The 13,349-nt window shown below is 25.8% G+C and overlaps 4 protein-coding genes across 4 annotated transcripts; 3 read left to right on the plus strand and 1 right to left on the minus strand.

Moving 5' to 3' along the window:
* Positions 1-623: 623 nt before the first annotated feature.
* Positions 624-2,351, plus strand: MKS88_001345 (mitochondrial import receptor subunit TOM7; the record flags this gene model as incomplete). Its single annotated transcript, XM_067214263.1, has 3 exons — positions 624-677; positions 1,273-1,420; positions 2,137-2,351. 3 exons carry the CDS (start codon positions 624-626, stop codon positions 2,349-2,351), a joined length of 417 nt encoding a protein of 138 aa, XP_067074716.1.
* Positions 2,352-3,605: 1,254 nt separating this feature from the next.
* MKS88_001346 (lipoate-protein ligase B) lies at positions 3,606-4,949 on the plus strand (the record flags this gene model as incomplete). Its single annotated transcript, XM_067214264.1, has 1 exon — positions 3,606-4,949. The coding sequence occupies one exon, from the start codon at positions 3,606-3,608 to the stop codon at positions 4,947-4,949; it is 1,344 nt and encodes a 447-aa protein (XP_067074717.1).
* Positions 4,950-6,373: 1,424 nt separating this feature from the next.
* Positions 6,374-7,951, plus strand: MKS88_001347 (inner membrane complex protein 1i; the record flags this gene model as incomplete). The annotated part of the gene is made up of 1 exon (XM_067214265.1): positions 6,374-7,951. One exon carries the CDS (start codon positions 6,374-6,376, stop codon positions 7,949-7,951), a length of 1,578 nt encoding a protein of 525 aa, XP_067074718.1.
* A 1,069-nt stretch (positions 7,952-9,020) lies between these two features.
* Positions 9,021-11,497, minus strand: MKS88_001348 (alpha/beta hydrolase; the record flags this gene model as incomplete). Its single annotated transcript, XM_067214267.1, has 5 exons — positions 9,021-9,124; positions 9,287-9,535; positions 9,670-9,707; positions 10,039-10,628; positions 11,036-11,497. The coding sequence occupies 5 exons, from the start codon at positions 11,495-11,497 to the stop codon at positions 9,021-9,023; spliced, it is 1,443 nt and encodes a 480-aa protein (XP_067074719.1).
* Positions 11,498-13,349: the final 1,852 nt, after the last annotated feature.

Below are 13,349 nucleotides of genomic sequence, written 5' to 3' on the forward strand. Positions count from 1 at the left end.
TTGTATCTATCGTACTATTTATTTTTACTACATATTATTTTTGTTTTACCTGTCCTTTTTCATTTTCATTTTTATTTTATTACATATTGGATAGTTCATTCCTTTCCTTTTGGTAATAAAACATATTTTTTTTTTTCTCTCAACCATTTTGTTAATCATGATACAAATAAACAAAAGAACATTTTATCCTTTTTTGTACGAAATATTTTATGTAAAATTATGCAGAAAATTTTAAATTAATTTTTATTTTTTAATGTAAAAAAAAATACTATGGTCCATTTTGTTTCAAATACAACTGCTCACGCAACTTGAGAGGAAGTCAAAGTTGAATTGTCAGTTAACAATTTATGCTTATTCAACATTTTGAAAAAAAGAAAATTATACCAAGTTGATATATTTTATCTTATTTTATTTTAATTTATTTTATTTTAATTTATTGTATTTTAATTTATTTTATTTTTATTTTTTTTATTTTAATCTTGTTTTTATTTTTTTTTTTTGTTACCTTGCGCCAATTTTTCTTTTAACTACAAAAAAGAAAAGCCTCAAAACGGAAAAATAATAGGAAAAATAAATATCCCATCTAACGAAGCACCTAAATAAAAATTTTAAAGCAGGCAACCATGAAAGAGAAAAATAATAAATATAGCTTAGTAACCAAGAAAATTATGGATAAAGTAAATATACATATATATATATATATATATATATTATTTCACACAAAAAGAAAGCTTTACAAATGTAGTTTACTCTTTACAAATCAATTTAAATCCATCGATACAATGTATATAAATGATACAATGTATACAATATGTGAGGGATTACACATTTATGTATACGCTTATTTTTCACCATTTTGTCAAATGACCTGTGTGTACGAGTATAATACACACATATATATATATATAAGCGTGTGCATGAATAATTAGATTGCGGAGCAACTCTATTGACATATGCGCGTTCCTCCTTTCACCGACAACTTCATAAATCCGCCCATCCATTGATCCATTTAATCCTTTCATTCTTTCGTTCATTCTTTCGTTCATTCTTTCGTTCATTCTTTCGTTCATTCTTTCGTTCATTCTTTCGTTCATTCTTTCGTTCATTGTTTTGTTCATTCTTTTGTTCATTCTTTTGTTCATTCTTTTGCTCATTCTTTCGTTCATTCTTTCGTTCATTCTTTCGTTCATTCTTTCGTTCATTCTTTCGTTCATTCTTTCGTTTATTCTTTCTTTCTTTCCTTTTTTTTTTTTTTTTTTTTTTTTTTGTTAGACCTATGCTCTCTCATTTAAGTTGTGCGACTATATCATAAGACCTCTTTTGTTTTATGGCTTTACTCCCTTCATATTTGGATATGGACTTTTCTATAATAACGAATTTACACTAAACCCATTTAAATTAATTCCGAAAATTTTAATTGGTTGAAGAAGTTATTTGCCCTCAAATGTGCTTATAAATGTATTAAACATTATATTTTAAACTATAGTGTACAGTTAGTATATAATATGCACATAGTTTATATTCTTTAATTTGTGTTTGCTATATGTGTATGAATTATTCCCATTTTAATGTATATATATATATATATATATATATTTTTTTTTTTTTTTTTAATTATGTGTATTTTTCTTTATTTAATAAGATAATTTTTGTTATATAAAATCACCAAAAAAAAAAAGAAAAAAATTATGTTTTTAATTTACTGTAGTATGAGTCTTTTTTTTTTTTTATTTTTTTTTTAAATTAAAAGAATCTAACTAAACAGTACAATTAATTTTATGTATCATCATATATGTACGAAATAGATAAGAATGTAAAAATCGTTTACATTTATGATGAAAAAAAAAAAAAAAAGAAAAAGTGTTCTTTCGTTATTTTCATTACCATTATAACGACACTTAACGTAGTTCAAACGTGTTTATTAATAGATGTTATGGAAGACAGATATAAAAAGCAAAACAATAGGGGGCAAAAAGAAAATTTATACAACACGTGGGAAATGTAAAATACTCAACATAAAATGCTAAATATGAGAAGAGCAAACTAAATTTATAAAAAAACGCGAAATTAAAAAGTAAAAAGTTTAAAGCAGAAAGTAAATTAATTCCTTTACCTATGTTTAATCCTTCACAAAAGAGAGCCAAAACTACAATAACAAAAGAAACGACATCATTATGAAGGAATCTTATGCTCATGTTGTATTTAAACAAAAAATAAATGATAATAATAATAATATAGACAATATAGACAATATAGACAATATAGACAATACAGACAATATAGACAATATAGACAATACAGACAATACAGACAATAAAATTATAAGAAAAAAAGACTTTCACTTTTTATAAGTGAAAGCTTAAAAATATGATGACATGAAGATTTTTTATATATATATATGGCGCGTAGAAAAATGTGTGTATAATATTCTCATTATGCTTTAACAGTGAAAAATATTTTTTCTTATAAATCCTTGAAATATCACAATATATCTTGCCTGTGCTTATACGAGTTGAAAGGGGAAAGAAAAACATTCACTCATATTAAATAGGTTAACAATTACTCAATTATATATATGTATATGTATGGATACACGCATATGTCCATTCATATAGGTATATGTATGCGCTAATGTGTAAGCTCAATTCCGAATAACTGTTATGGGGAAAATTTAAAAAAAAATAAATAAAATAAATAAATTGGTTTACAACTTGTTTATGCATTTATTTATTCATTTATTCATTTATTTATTCATTTATTCATTTATTTATTCATTCATTTATTCATTTATTTATTCATTTATTTATTCATTTATTTATTCATTTATTCATTCATTTATTCATTCATTTATTCATTCATTTATTCATTCATTTATTCATTCATTTATTCTTTCATTTATTCTTTCATTTATTCATTCATTTATTCATTCATTTATTCTTTCATTTATTCATTCATTTATTCATTCATTTATTCATTCATTTATTCATTCATTTATTCATTTATATATATATTTTTATCTTTTTTATATCAACACAAAAAACGTGAGAAAAAAAAATATAAATAAGTTCAAGGCCTTTTTCGATAAATATATTTCAAAAAGTGCCCTTTCAAAACAACTACAAGGTTATGGTTTTCTCGTCAATGATGTAATTATATATAAAATAAAGGTTATCTGTATATATATTTCTTAATAAGCATATAATTTTTTTTTTTTTTTTTTTTTTAAAAAATTCTGCTACTTTTCTTTAGGTACATAAGGGCAATATACAGATATATATTTTCTATTGTTTTTTTATATATAACCAAACCATTCTTGCAACAATAAGTAGTAAAACAGTAAAGCTGTAAAGCAGTTAAACTGTTAAGCAGATATTTATAGATCGCATAAATTACCACTATTTGTATCCATTGCTTGAAGGATTATTTAATAAATTGCCCGATAACAAAGAATGTAAATTAAAGAGCTTAAAGAGTTACACACATATATATATACCTACTTGTGCAAATACGTATATATAAATTTTATACGTATATACGACTAAACAAATGGCGCCCTTTGCTCCTTTTTCTTGCCATTTTCAAAACCCTAATAATTTTTATATTAAATGATCAAAATTTACCTTATAGTACAAATTGCCTTGCACATAATAGTATTTTGTGGCAAGAAAAAATTAAAGAATGAAAAAATATGCGCAAAACAGATTTGTGCATCACTCAAAAGACTCAAATTAAAAAGAAACAAAAAAGCATATATCCAGATTCACAATACATTAAATGGTAATAAAAACACCACGCACACATTACACATGAAAAATAAAATTTGTATTTTTGATTTAAGCGAAAAGCTTATAGACTATAAACTGGCATTTGATCTACAAAACGTTTTACACCAATCCAAAATTATTCTACATAAAGAAAATAGCCTAAATAGTTCAAATCGTTTAAGTAATTCAAATAGCTTAAATACTTTAAATATTACAAACAAATCAAAATTAGGTAAACTCAAAAACTTAAAAAAAAATATAGAAAAATATGATTTCTGTTTTGTACTACAACATACACCCTGTTATACGTTAGGGAGTTCTGCTGATTCTAATGATATCCATTTAGACGAAAAAAATTATTATATTGAAGAAATAGAAGAAGTATGTAATAACTCTGAATCGAATAAAATTCTTCAATTCATTAATAAATATGAAAATGTTAAAGACGAAATAGAAAAATGTGAAATTTACGATGAAAAAAAAAATTATTTTGACAGCTTTTTATATAATATAAATAATAAAATAAAAATTCCAGTATATCGTATCAATAGAGGGGGTAAAGCAACATATCATGGTCCTGGACAATTAGTCTTATATTTCATTTTCAATTTAAAAAATTATTCTTCAAATTATAATGAAAAACGTGTACAAAATTTATCCCGCAATCATTATAATTTTCCCAAAGATGGAAGTACAAGGAAAAAAGATAGTGAATGTTTATCGTATGATGAAAAAAATACAAACAACCCTACAAATATAGAATGTTTATTTGACCTACACAAAACAATAAATAATTTCCAAAAAATGGGAATGGAAATCATGAAAAAACTTAACGTAAAAACTCACACGAAAAATGATTCAATTGGAGTTTTTTATAATGATAAAAAACTTATATCTATTGGTTTGAAAATAAGAAAATACGTATCAATGCATGGGATGTCTGTAAATTTCAACATTAACAAAAACTTTTTAAAATATTTATTATCTTGTGGTATGAATCACAATGATTACACTTCATTGCACGAACTAGACGAAATGAAAAATAAAGAGAGCACGAGGGAAAATGGAATAGCTCACCACAACTCTTTGTTGAGGGAGTTAACAGTTCATTCAATACAATCGTTAAAAACCATTTTTAATGCAAACATAAAAATTACAAGTGACATAAGAGATATTTTTGCTTAATCCTTTATATATATATATATATATATATATATATGTAAATTTTCAAAAATGTACGAAGAAAAACAAACATTTTAACAAAACATGATCTCTGATTTGCAGGAATATCTAAAATGTATGCTTATCAAGCATGCGCTCATTTTTCTCCATATTGCTCAATTTCAATTTAGCAAAATGGACTATGTAACTAGTATACGTTGTTAGAATACTTCGTTAGTATACGTTGTTAGCATATTTTGTTAGCATATTTTATTTGTATAATTTTTTAGGAAAAATGTTTTTGTGGCTATTTAAGAAAAAAAAAACTTTATATATGTATTAACAGTTCATAAAAAAAAGAAAAAATTAACTTATATAAAAATTAGACATTACATTAACATTTCACGTGAACACTGTAACTTTTAATTTAACTCGTCACAGTTGGAGAAAATTGAAATAAATACTCAGATGGTAATTTTTTTTTTAAATGAGCAATACTTTTTTTTTTTTTTGCGAAAGAGCTATCTATTAGGCCTATAAAATGGGAATATTACATGAACGGTTCATACAATATATTTTTTCTGTTCATACGTTCATTTTGATGCACTCTTCGTCAAGCATACCATTTAATGAACAATCTGAAGGTACACACATAAAATTAAACGAACGGTACTTTAAATAGCCAAAATGTAGGTGTTTGGATGTGTGTATATATATATATATATACATTTTCTTTTTTTTTTTTTTTTTTTTTTTGGATTAAATTATGAACATAGAACTATTTTGTACTTAACAAGCTAGCCGAAAAATTTAAACATTTCTACATAATTTAATATGGCTTAAAAAGTACACAACATGTGCGTACACGAGTATACATATATATATAATAAAATAAAAAAGAATTTAAAAAAAAAAAATTAAAAAAAATAAAATTAAAATTTAAAGGTATGCACTTGCATTTGCATTCAAAATTTGATTTTAAAATAATATAGCTGTCTTATAATAATATATATTACATTTTTACTTTTTAACCATCCATTTTATATTTTTTATGAAATATGTTGTGTGATACATTTGTTTTCAAAATATTTACATAATTTTTGTTTATTAATGTCTTGTTTTAAAAGCATTTTTTCCCTGGTTTATTTTAGTACTTGGTCAATTTTCATAAGCAACAATTCCGTAAATAATATATATCTGTATATATATATATATATATATTATTACACCATTTGAAGCGCCTAGGATGACCATTTAAGCACATCCATATATATACAAATATACATATATATATGTGTATGTTTATATGTACCCCATATTTTTCACCGTGACTACTTATTTTAACTTGTTTTTTCTGTTCAATAAAAACATTTTACTTACATAATTTCATTTAATATATCTGTTATTATTCCTTTTTTTAAAAATAAAAAAATATATACATATACAAAATGGAACATCAACGAGGAAATTCATCATCTTTAAGCGTTCCTTTCACTTTTGAGCATTCGAAAAATCTTGGAAATAAAATCCTTAAACCCATACGTCAAGAAAAAATAGTTAAAGTGCCTGTAACACAATATGTAGAAAAAATAATAGAAAAAGAGGAAATAAAATATGTAAATAAATATGTTGATGTTATAAAACCAATAATAACATATAAAACAAAACATATATCAAAACCAATATACCTAGATAAAATTAAATACGAACCAAAATTAATAGAAAAAGAAAAAATTATACATATTCCAAAAATAGAATATAGAAATAAAGTTGTGGAAATACCTGTATATGTTCATAAGGAAAATATTATAGAAAAAAAAGTTCCTTTAATAATTGAACGTGTTATACCAGTTCTTAAGGTCAAAAAAATAGAAAAAGAAGTTTTAACTGATACTGTAGAAATACCTGAAATTTGTGAAATAACCAAAGATGGAACGAATGCAAAAATTAAGGAAAATATTTATTATGAACAACAAAGGGAGGAAGAAATACCAGGTAAAGTGTCTATACGAAGTAATGCGTATGTAGCAGGTGTAGAAAGTGTAGTAAGTGCAGCAAGCGTAGCGAATGTGTTAAACGTGGAAGACGAAGCTTGTATCACAAAAGAATACAAGGATGCTTACAACAAAGAAACATACAGAAATATGGAATCAACCGATGAGTCACCGGTTATATGTTCATCTAAGCACGTACCCCATTCATCAGTTGGAAAATTTAAAAATCAAAATGTAAATAGGAGTTCACCTAGCAATGCATCATCTAATGAAGACTCTTATACAGAAAAATTAGAACATAAAAATGAAACCACCTACAATGATGCTACCAACGAAAGTGCACATTATGGTACAATGCCAGATGATTCTCCATTAATGATTGATGAAGAAAATACTTCTAAAAATTACGATCAAAAAAGCATGGAAGAAGAAAATTATTATGATATAAATGAACATTATAAAAATTCAAATATAAACCACGTGAGTATACATTTACCTAAAACAAAAGATCAATTTCAGGAATCATTTGAACAACAATACGTAAATTTTTGTGATAAAAAGTATAATTTTGCTTCAGATAATATAATACATAACAACCTCCCTATCATTAATTATGACACAAGTAATAATAGATACATTGAGGATAACATGAATGAATTAATTAACGAACAGTTTATGCGAGAATCTTCTAAAGACACTCTGAGACATATATCAAAAACAGCAGAAGATAAAAATCGACAAATATTATGTACAAAATTAAAGGATCATATTGATATAGATCAAAAGAAAACTTCTCTTCCATCAAATATGCACATATCTTATGAAAATTATTCTTCATCACAGAATGCATATAGCCAACGATCCGTTACAGGTAAATCAAATTTTATGCCTTCTTATGCTAACAGTAATGGGCAAGCATTTGTATCTGTACGTCCAGCAACAATTCTAGAGTACGTTCCAAAACAGAGAAAATATAAATCATCATTCTGCAATCTTATGAAGAATTGCTGTGGGGGGTCCAGCGACTGTTAACGGAACAGAACAGAACAAAAATATGATAAAACGAAACAGGACAAAAATAAGGCAGTACTTACGAGAAGTAAAACATTAATGCCCCAAATGTTTTAGATGCACATTTTGTCGTTATAAAAAATGTAATTTCCCATATTTGCAGATTGTATGTTCCTTTTGTAAAGATTTTACATTAACTTATATATATTAAAAGATAAAAAAAAAAAAAAAAAAAAAGAACAATTTTTGCGTATTTTCAAATTATATTTTATGTAATCTTTTCCACTTTATCCTTGATTTTGATTTTATATTATTATACTATTTTTTTAATTTTTCCTTTTTTATTTATTGGCATCCTATTATTTGGCCTCTTCCCGTTTTTACGCAATTCGTCTTTATGCGTGTCGCTTTTTTATGCTCTTTTTACATTCGTTTTAGTTTACACGTTGTTTTCGTTTTTTTATTATTTTTTTTCAAAAAAAAAAAAAAAAAAAAGTACATATATGAATACGTATGTATGTATATGCGTAATATATTTTGCGTGCTGATATAAATAATGAACAACTGAATGAAAAAAAAAAGAAAAATTTTTTAATTCTCTACTCATTTTTGCAAACGTTCCTTTGGGTCATATATTCCAGCTTTACTATTTTTATCACTTGAAAAAATGCGAGAATATACTATAATTCAAAATGATGATAATACCGTATGTACAAATTCTTAATTATCCTTTTTGTTGTATTAAGACATAATTCAGTACAGAAAAAAAAAAAAAAAAAAATCCTCGGAAAAAAAAAGTTCATGGCGGAATTATACAACTAGAAATGTATCACATTTTATATATAACTTTAATTTATGTTAAATACATGTATACAAAACGCTTTCAACTAAATAGTAAATCCAGTATTTTAATTGGCGGAAAAATTTCAACAAAACGAATGCTTGTATAACATTACACAGGTGTGCGTACACCCCGGGACATGTATATATATATATATATATATTTACGTACATATGTACATACATACATGTATATATGCTTAATTAGAGCATATCAATAAAAAGGGATATATAAAGCCATTCTCAAACACTACTCATTCCTCAACAGTTCAAAAGGACAGTCTTCCTTGAAATATGTAATAGAACTCTGTAGCTTACTATCCCATGTTAAAGACTTTTTATACGTGTTTTTTTCTATTACACACACACAAAAAAAAAAAAAAAAAAAAGGTTCAAGTTTAGCAAAGTGGACAGAGTTTATGCAAGTTACGTAAAATGTATTTTTCGTATCTGTTCTACAGATTAATTCAGAATTTTTTATGACGCGCTTCATTCTTTTTTCTTTTTTATTTTTACTCGATTTCAAAGCACTTCTTGCACTTTGCATATGAAGTATTTTAAATGGTCTTTCATTTGCCTGCTCAGTTCTGTCAAACGTTCGACTAAAACTATTTAAATTATTGATATCCTGATTTTTAAAAAAGTTGGCATCATTAGAATCTTCCATTATATTGTCAACATCGGCAAATAAATATTCACATTCATTTGCTATTCTGGATTCATTAAATTTGCCATCTTTGTAGTTTTCACATTTTTCATTTTCAACTGTTCGTAAAAGGGAAAAAAAAAAAAAAAAAAAAATAGCTATTTAGCTAGCTAAAACTAAACAGTGTTAAAATAAATTGACTAAACATTCATTCCTCTTGACTTTGTGTAATGAAAAAAAAATGAAGTCTTACTGATACTTGTACCCAGGGTAGAATCCATAGTAGATTGACTTAAAAAAAGATAAAAAATATATATATACATTTATACATACGTATATATACATAAAAATATACATATATGATTTAATACGCTAGTAACATAACTGTCTTCCATTGTGCTTTCATTATCTATTATGCAATGTTTTCATTTTTTAGAATATTTTTCTCTTGTCATTTTCGGCATATATATTGAAGCAACTTCCTGTTACATCATCATGTGTATATTGCACACATGTAGCACGTATATGTGCGTGTAGGTATGTATATATATGTTATATTTATGCGCATATTTATGAATATTTTTTATTTTTTATTTTTTTTGAGTCTTTCCCGCGTCCTTACTTCATACAGTTTGATGAGTTAAGGGAACACTTATATTGATATTTAAAACATACAAACTTCTTAACACTATTAATGATTTTATTTTTTTTTTTCATTTTTTTCGTTATCAAATTATCAATAAATTCAAACTCGTAAGCATATATATCTCTTAACTCATTAAACAATTTTAAATAGGTGTTTGTGTCAAAAGTTTTGCTTAAGTCTGTTTCATAAGGAGAACAACATAAAACAGATCGAATGGCTAAAATTAATTTACTATCATACGAGAAAGATTCATATGATTGTGTTGCCTTTTCGGATATATAAATAATTTTTTTTGCTTTTTGTTGTTTGTACGCTAAATATAAAGAATGAGCTGGATTTACAATTTTGTCATTTTTTGAAAAAATATAAATTGTTGGTATCGTTATATCTTCAATAAAAAACACAGGACATACATTATTTATGTCATACTGAAAACTTCTTTTTATTTTTCTCCTTGCAAAATATAAACAGATGTTTTTAAAAAGTATCTCTCTTTTTCTCTTTGCTCTTAAGTGGAATGTTGTCTTGTATAATTCTACTAAAGACACATATGGCGAATCCAAAATCTGTTGCAAAGTGTCGACAAAAAAGGACATGAAAATGTTATTTGTAGGATGTGTGCTATCAGCTCAACTGGAGAGTAACTACCCACACAAACACACACACACATACACACACATATACCCACACATACACACACACATACACACATATACATACACACATATACATACACACATATACATACACACACATATACATACACACATATACATACACACACATATACCCACACATACACACACATATACCCACACATACACACACATATACCCACACATACACACACACATATACACACATATACATACACACACACATACACACACGTCCTCATGTGCATCATTGGTGCAGATTGTCCAGTATACACAGTAGAATAAGAAGAGGACGTATCGCTTGTACAATGTATTACTAGTAATTTGATGTTGTCATCCAAAGATGCTACAATAATTGAACTTACAGCACCACAATATTTTCCCCAAAGAGCAAAATTTTTGATTTTTTCTACATTCCTTAAGTGATTTAAAATTAAAAACAAATCTTGGGGTTCATTCCACCCTTTTGTTGAATAATACCCATCAGATAAACCACATCCTGCACAGTCATAAGAAAAAACAGAGCATTCACATATAAGAAGGATGTGCAAAATGTCCAGTACCTCCAACTGACAACTACTACTTGAGTGAGTATATATAACACAAGGTGTATTTTCATTATAATTAAATGGAGTAAAGAAAGAACACTTGAGTTTTTCTCCTCGTCTATTCTTTATTATTAGGTCTCTTCTATAATAATTTTTATCATAAAATTGCAAAAATATTGGACCTAAAAATTCCTCTTCATACGCATCTCTTGGTTGTCTTAAAAAAAACATTAAAAGTTCATATAAATGAAACATGTTCTTTTATTTACCATTTGGAAATATTCGAATGAAGAACTGCTACATATGTGTATGTGCGCAATTTTGCTATTTTTCTAGTTGCTCCTATCTTGATCTCTATCCTGCATGTTCGCTAATTGCGCGGCCGAGCACACAGGGGCCTTCTGTGCATGTTTTTTCGAGTGATGCTGTTAATTATTAGCTAATTATTTGATAATTATTTGCTAATTATTTGCTAATTATTTGATAATTATTTGATAATTATTTGATAATTATTTGATAATTATTTGATAATTATTTGATAATTATCTGCTAATTATTTGATAATTATTTGATAATTATTTGCTAATTATTTGCTAATTATTTTGCTAATTACTTAAAGAATGTTTTGTTCGTGGGTTTATGTGAATGTATATACGCACATGTATTTACGCACATGTACTTACGCACATGTATTTACGCACATGTATTTATGCACATGTACTTACGCACATGTATTTACGCACATGTACTTACGCACATGTATTTACGCACATAACTTGCATATCCTCACTCATATGCGAGTAAATTTCCGAGTGTTTTGGGTGTTCGCTCGCTGACGATATACATAGAGCTACACAGTATTAACAAAAAATCTACATTTAATAATTTGTACCACTGTCAATCAACACAAAGACGACATAAAAGCAGATTATGTATCCCCAAGTAAGGGGTTAAGAGAATGAATTAATGAGCTGTTCGCGCTGCAATAATTGTAAAGAGCTCTATATTTTCAGCTTACTTTTATGCCTTTTATTTTATTTTTATTTTTATGTCTACTTTTTTCCTGCTTTATTTGAACTTTCATGTCTTCTTCTACATTATTTTACACATGTTCTGTATGCATCATAAAATTAAGGTTTTTACTCTTTTTTTTTTTTTTTTTCCTTTTTTCTGATAATACTTTATGCACATTACTCCTAATTATAAAAAAGTAAATGAGCTCAAAATGTAAAAACAGAAAAAAAAAAAAAATAAATAAAAGTATCTTTTTTAAATTCCTATTTGTGCTGAAGGCACACATATGTAAATTGTTGTGGCTATACAAAAGTAATGATAACAATATAAAAATAATTGTATCAATTGTAGGAATCAATTTTCTTATGTTCACGTTTGAAAAAGGGGTACAGAAAGACGTATTGTTAATGTATGGCTTGTGCGAATAAGGCTGCAAATCTGGAAAAGACACAACTAGTACACAAAGATGAACAGGGAGAAATGGACGAAAAAGTTTTATATATATATTACATATTTATGATACCTGAAAAAAAAAAAGAAACAAATTTAAATAGCATTGCAATTTAACACCCTAGGCGGGATTTGCAAATGCATATGATAAGCTTTTTCCAAAATATTTAAGCATTTTAGTATTTACTCTTTTACAATTTCAATAATTTGCTGTTTCACTATTTTACTATATTACTATTTTTGTTTTAAAAAATACGTTAGAAAGTTTGGCGCAAAAAATTCAATATTTTTCATATTACATGTTGTAATAACATCTTATTTCTAAATGGTCAAAAAAAAAAAAAAAATAAACCAGCCATGCCAACATATATATATATATATATATATATTTATATATTTATTTATTTATATATTTATTTATTTATATATTTATTTATTTATTTATATATTTATTTATTTATTTATATATCTATTTATTTATTTATGTTTATATAATTGCGGAATATGTCTGAAACATAAATATAAAAAAATTATAACATCAATAAGAAAAAGCAAAGGAGGGCACGCACGAACGCATGGTCTCATAAGGTTAAGCTACACCAAATGAACATTAATAAAA

The sequence above is a fragment of the Plasmodium brasilianum genome, chromosome 5, assembly GCF_023973825.1.
Source record: "Plasmodium brasilianum strain Bolivian I chromosome 5, whole genome shotgun sequence".
In the NCBI taxonomy this organism is placed as follows: Eukaryota; Apicomplexa; class Aconoidasida; order Haemosporida; family Plasmodiidae; genus Plasmodium; species Plasmodium brasilianum.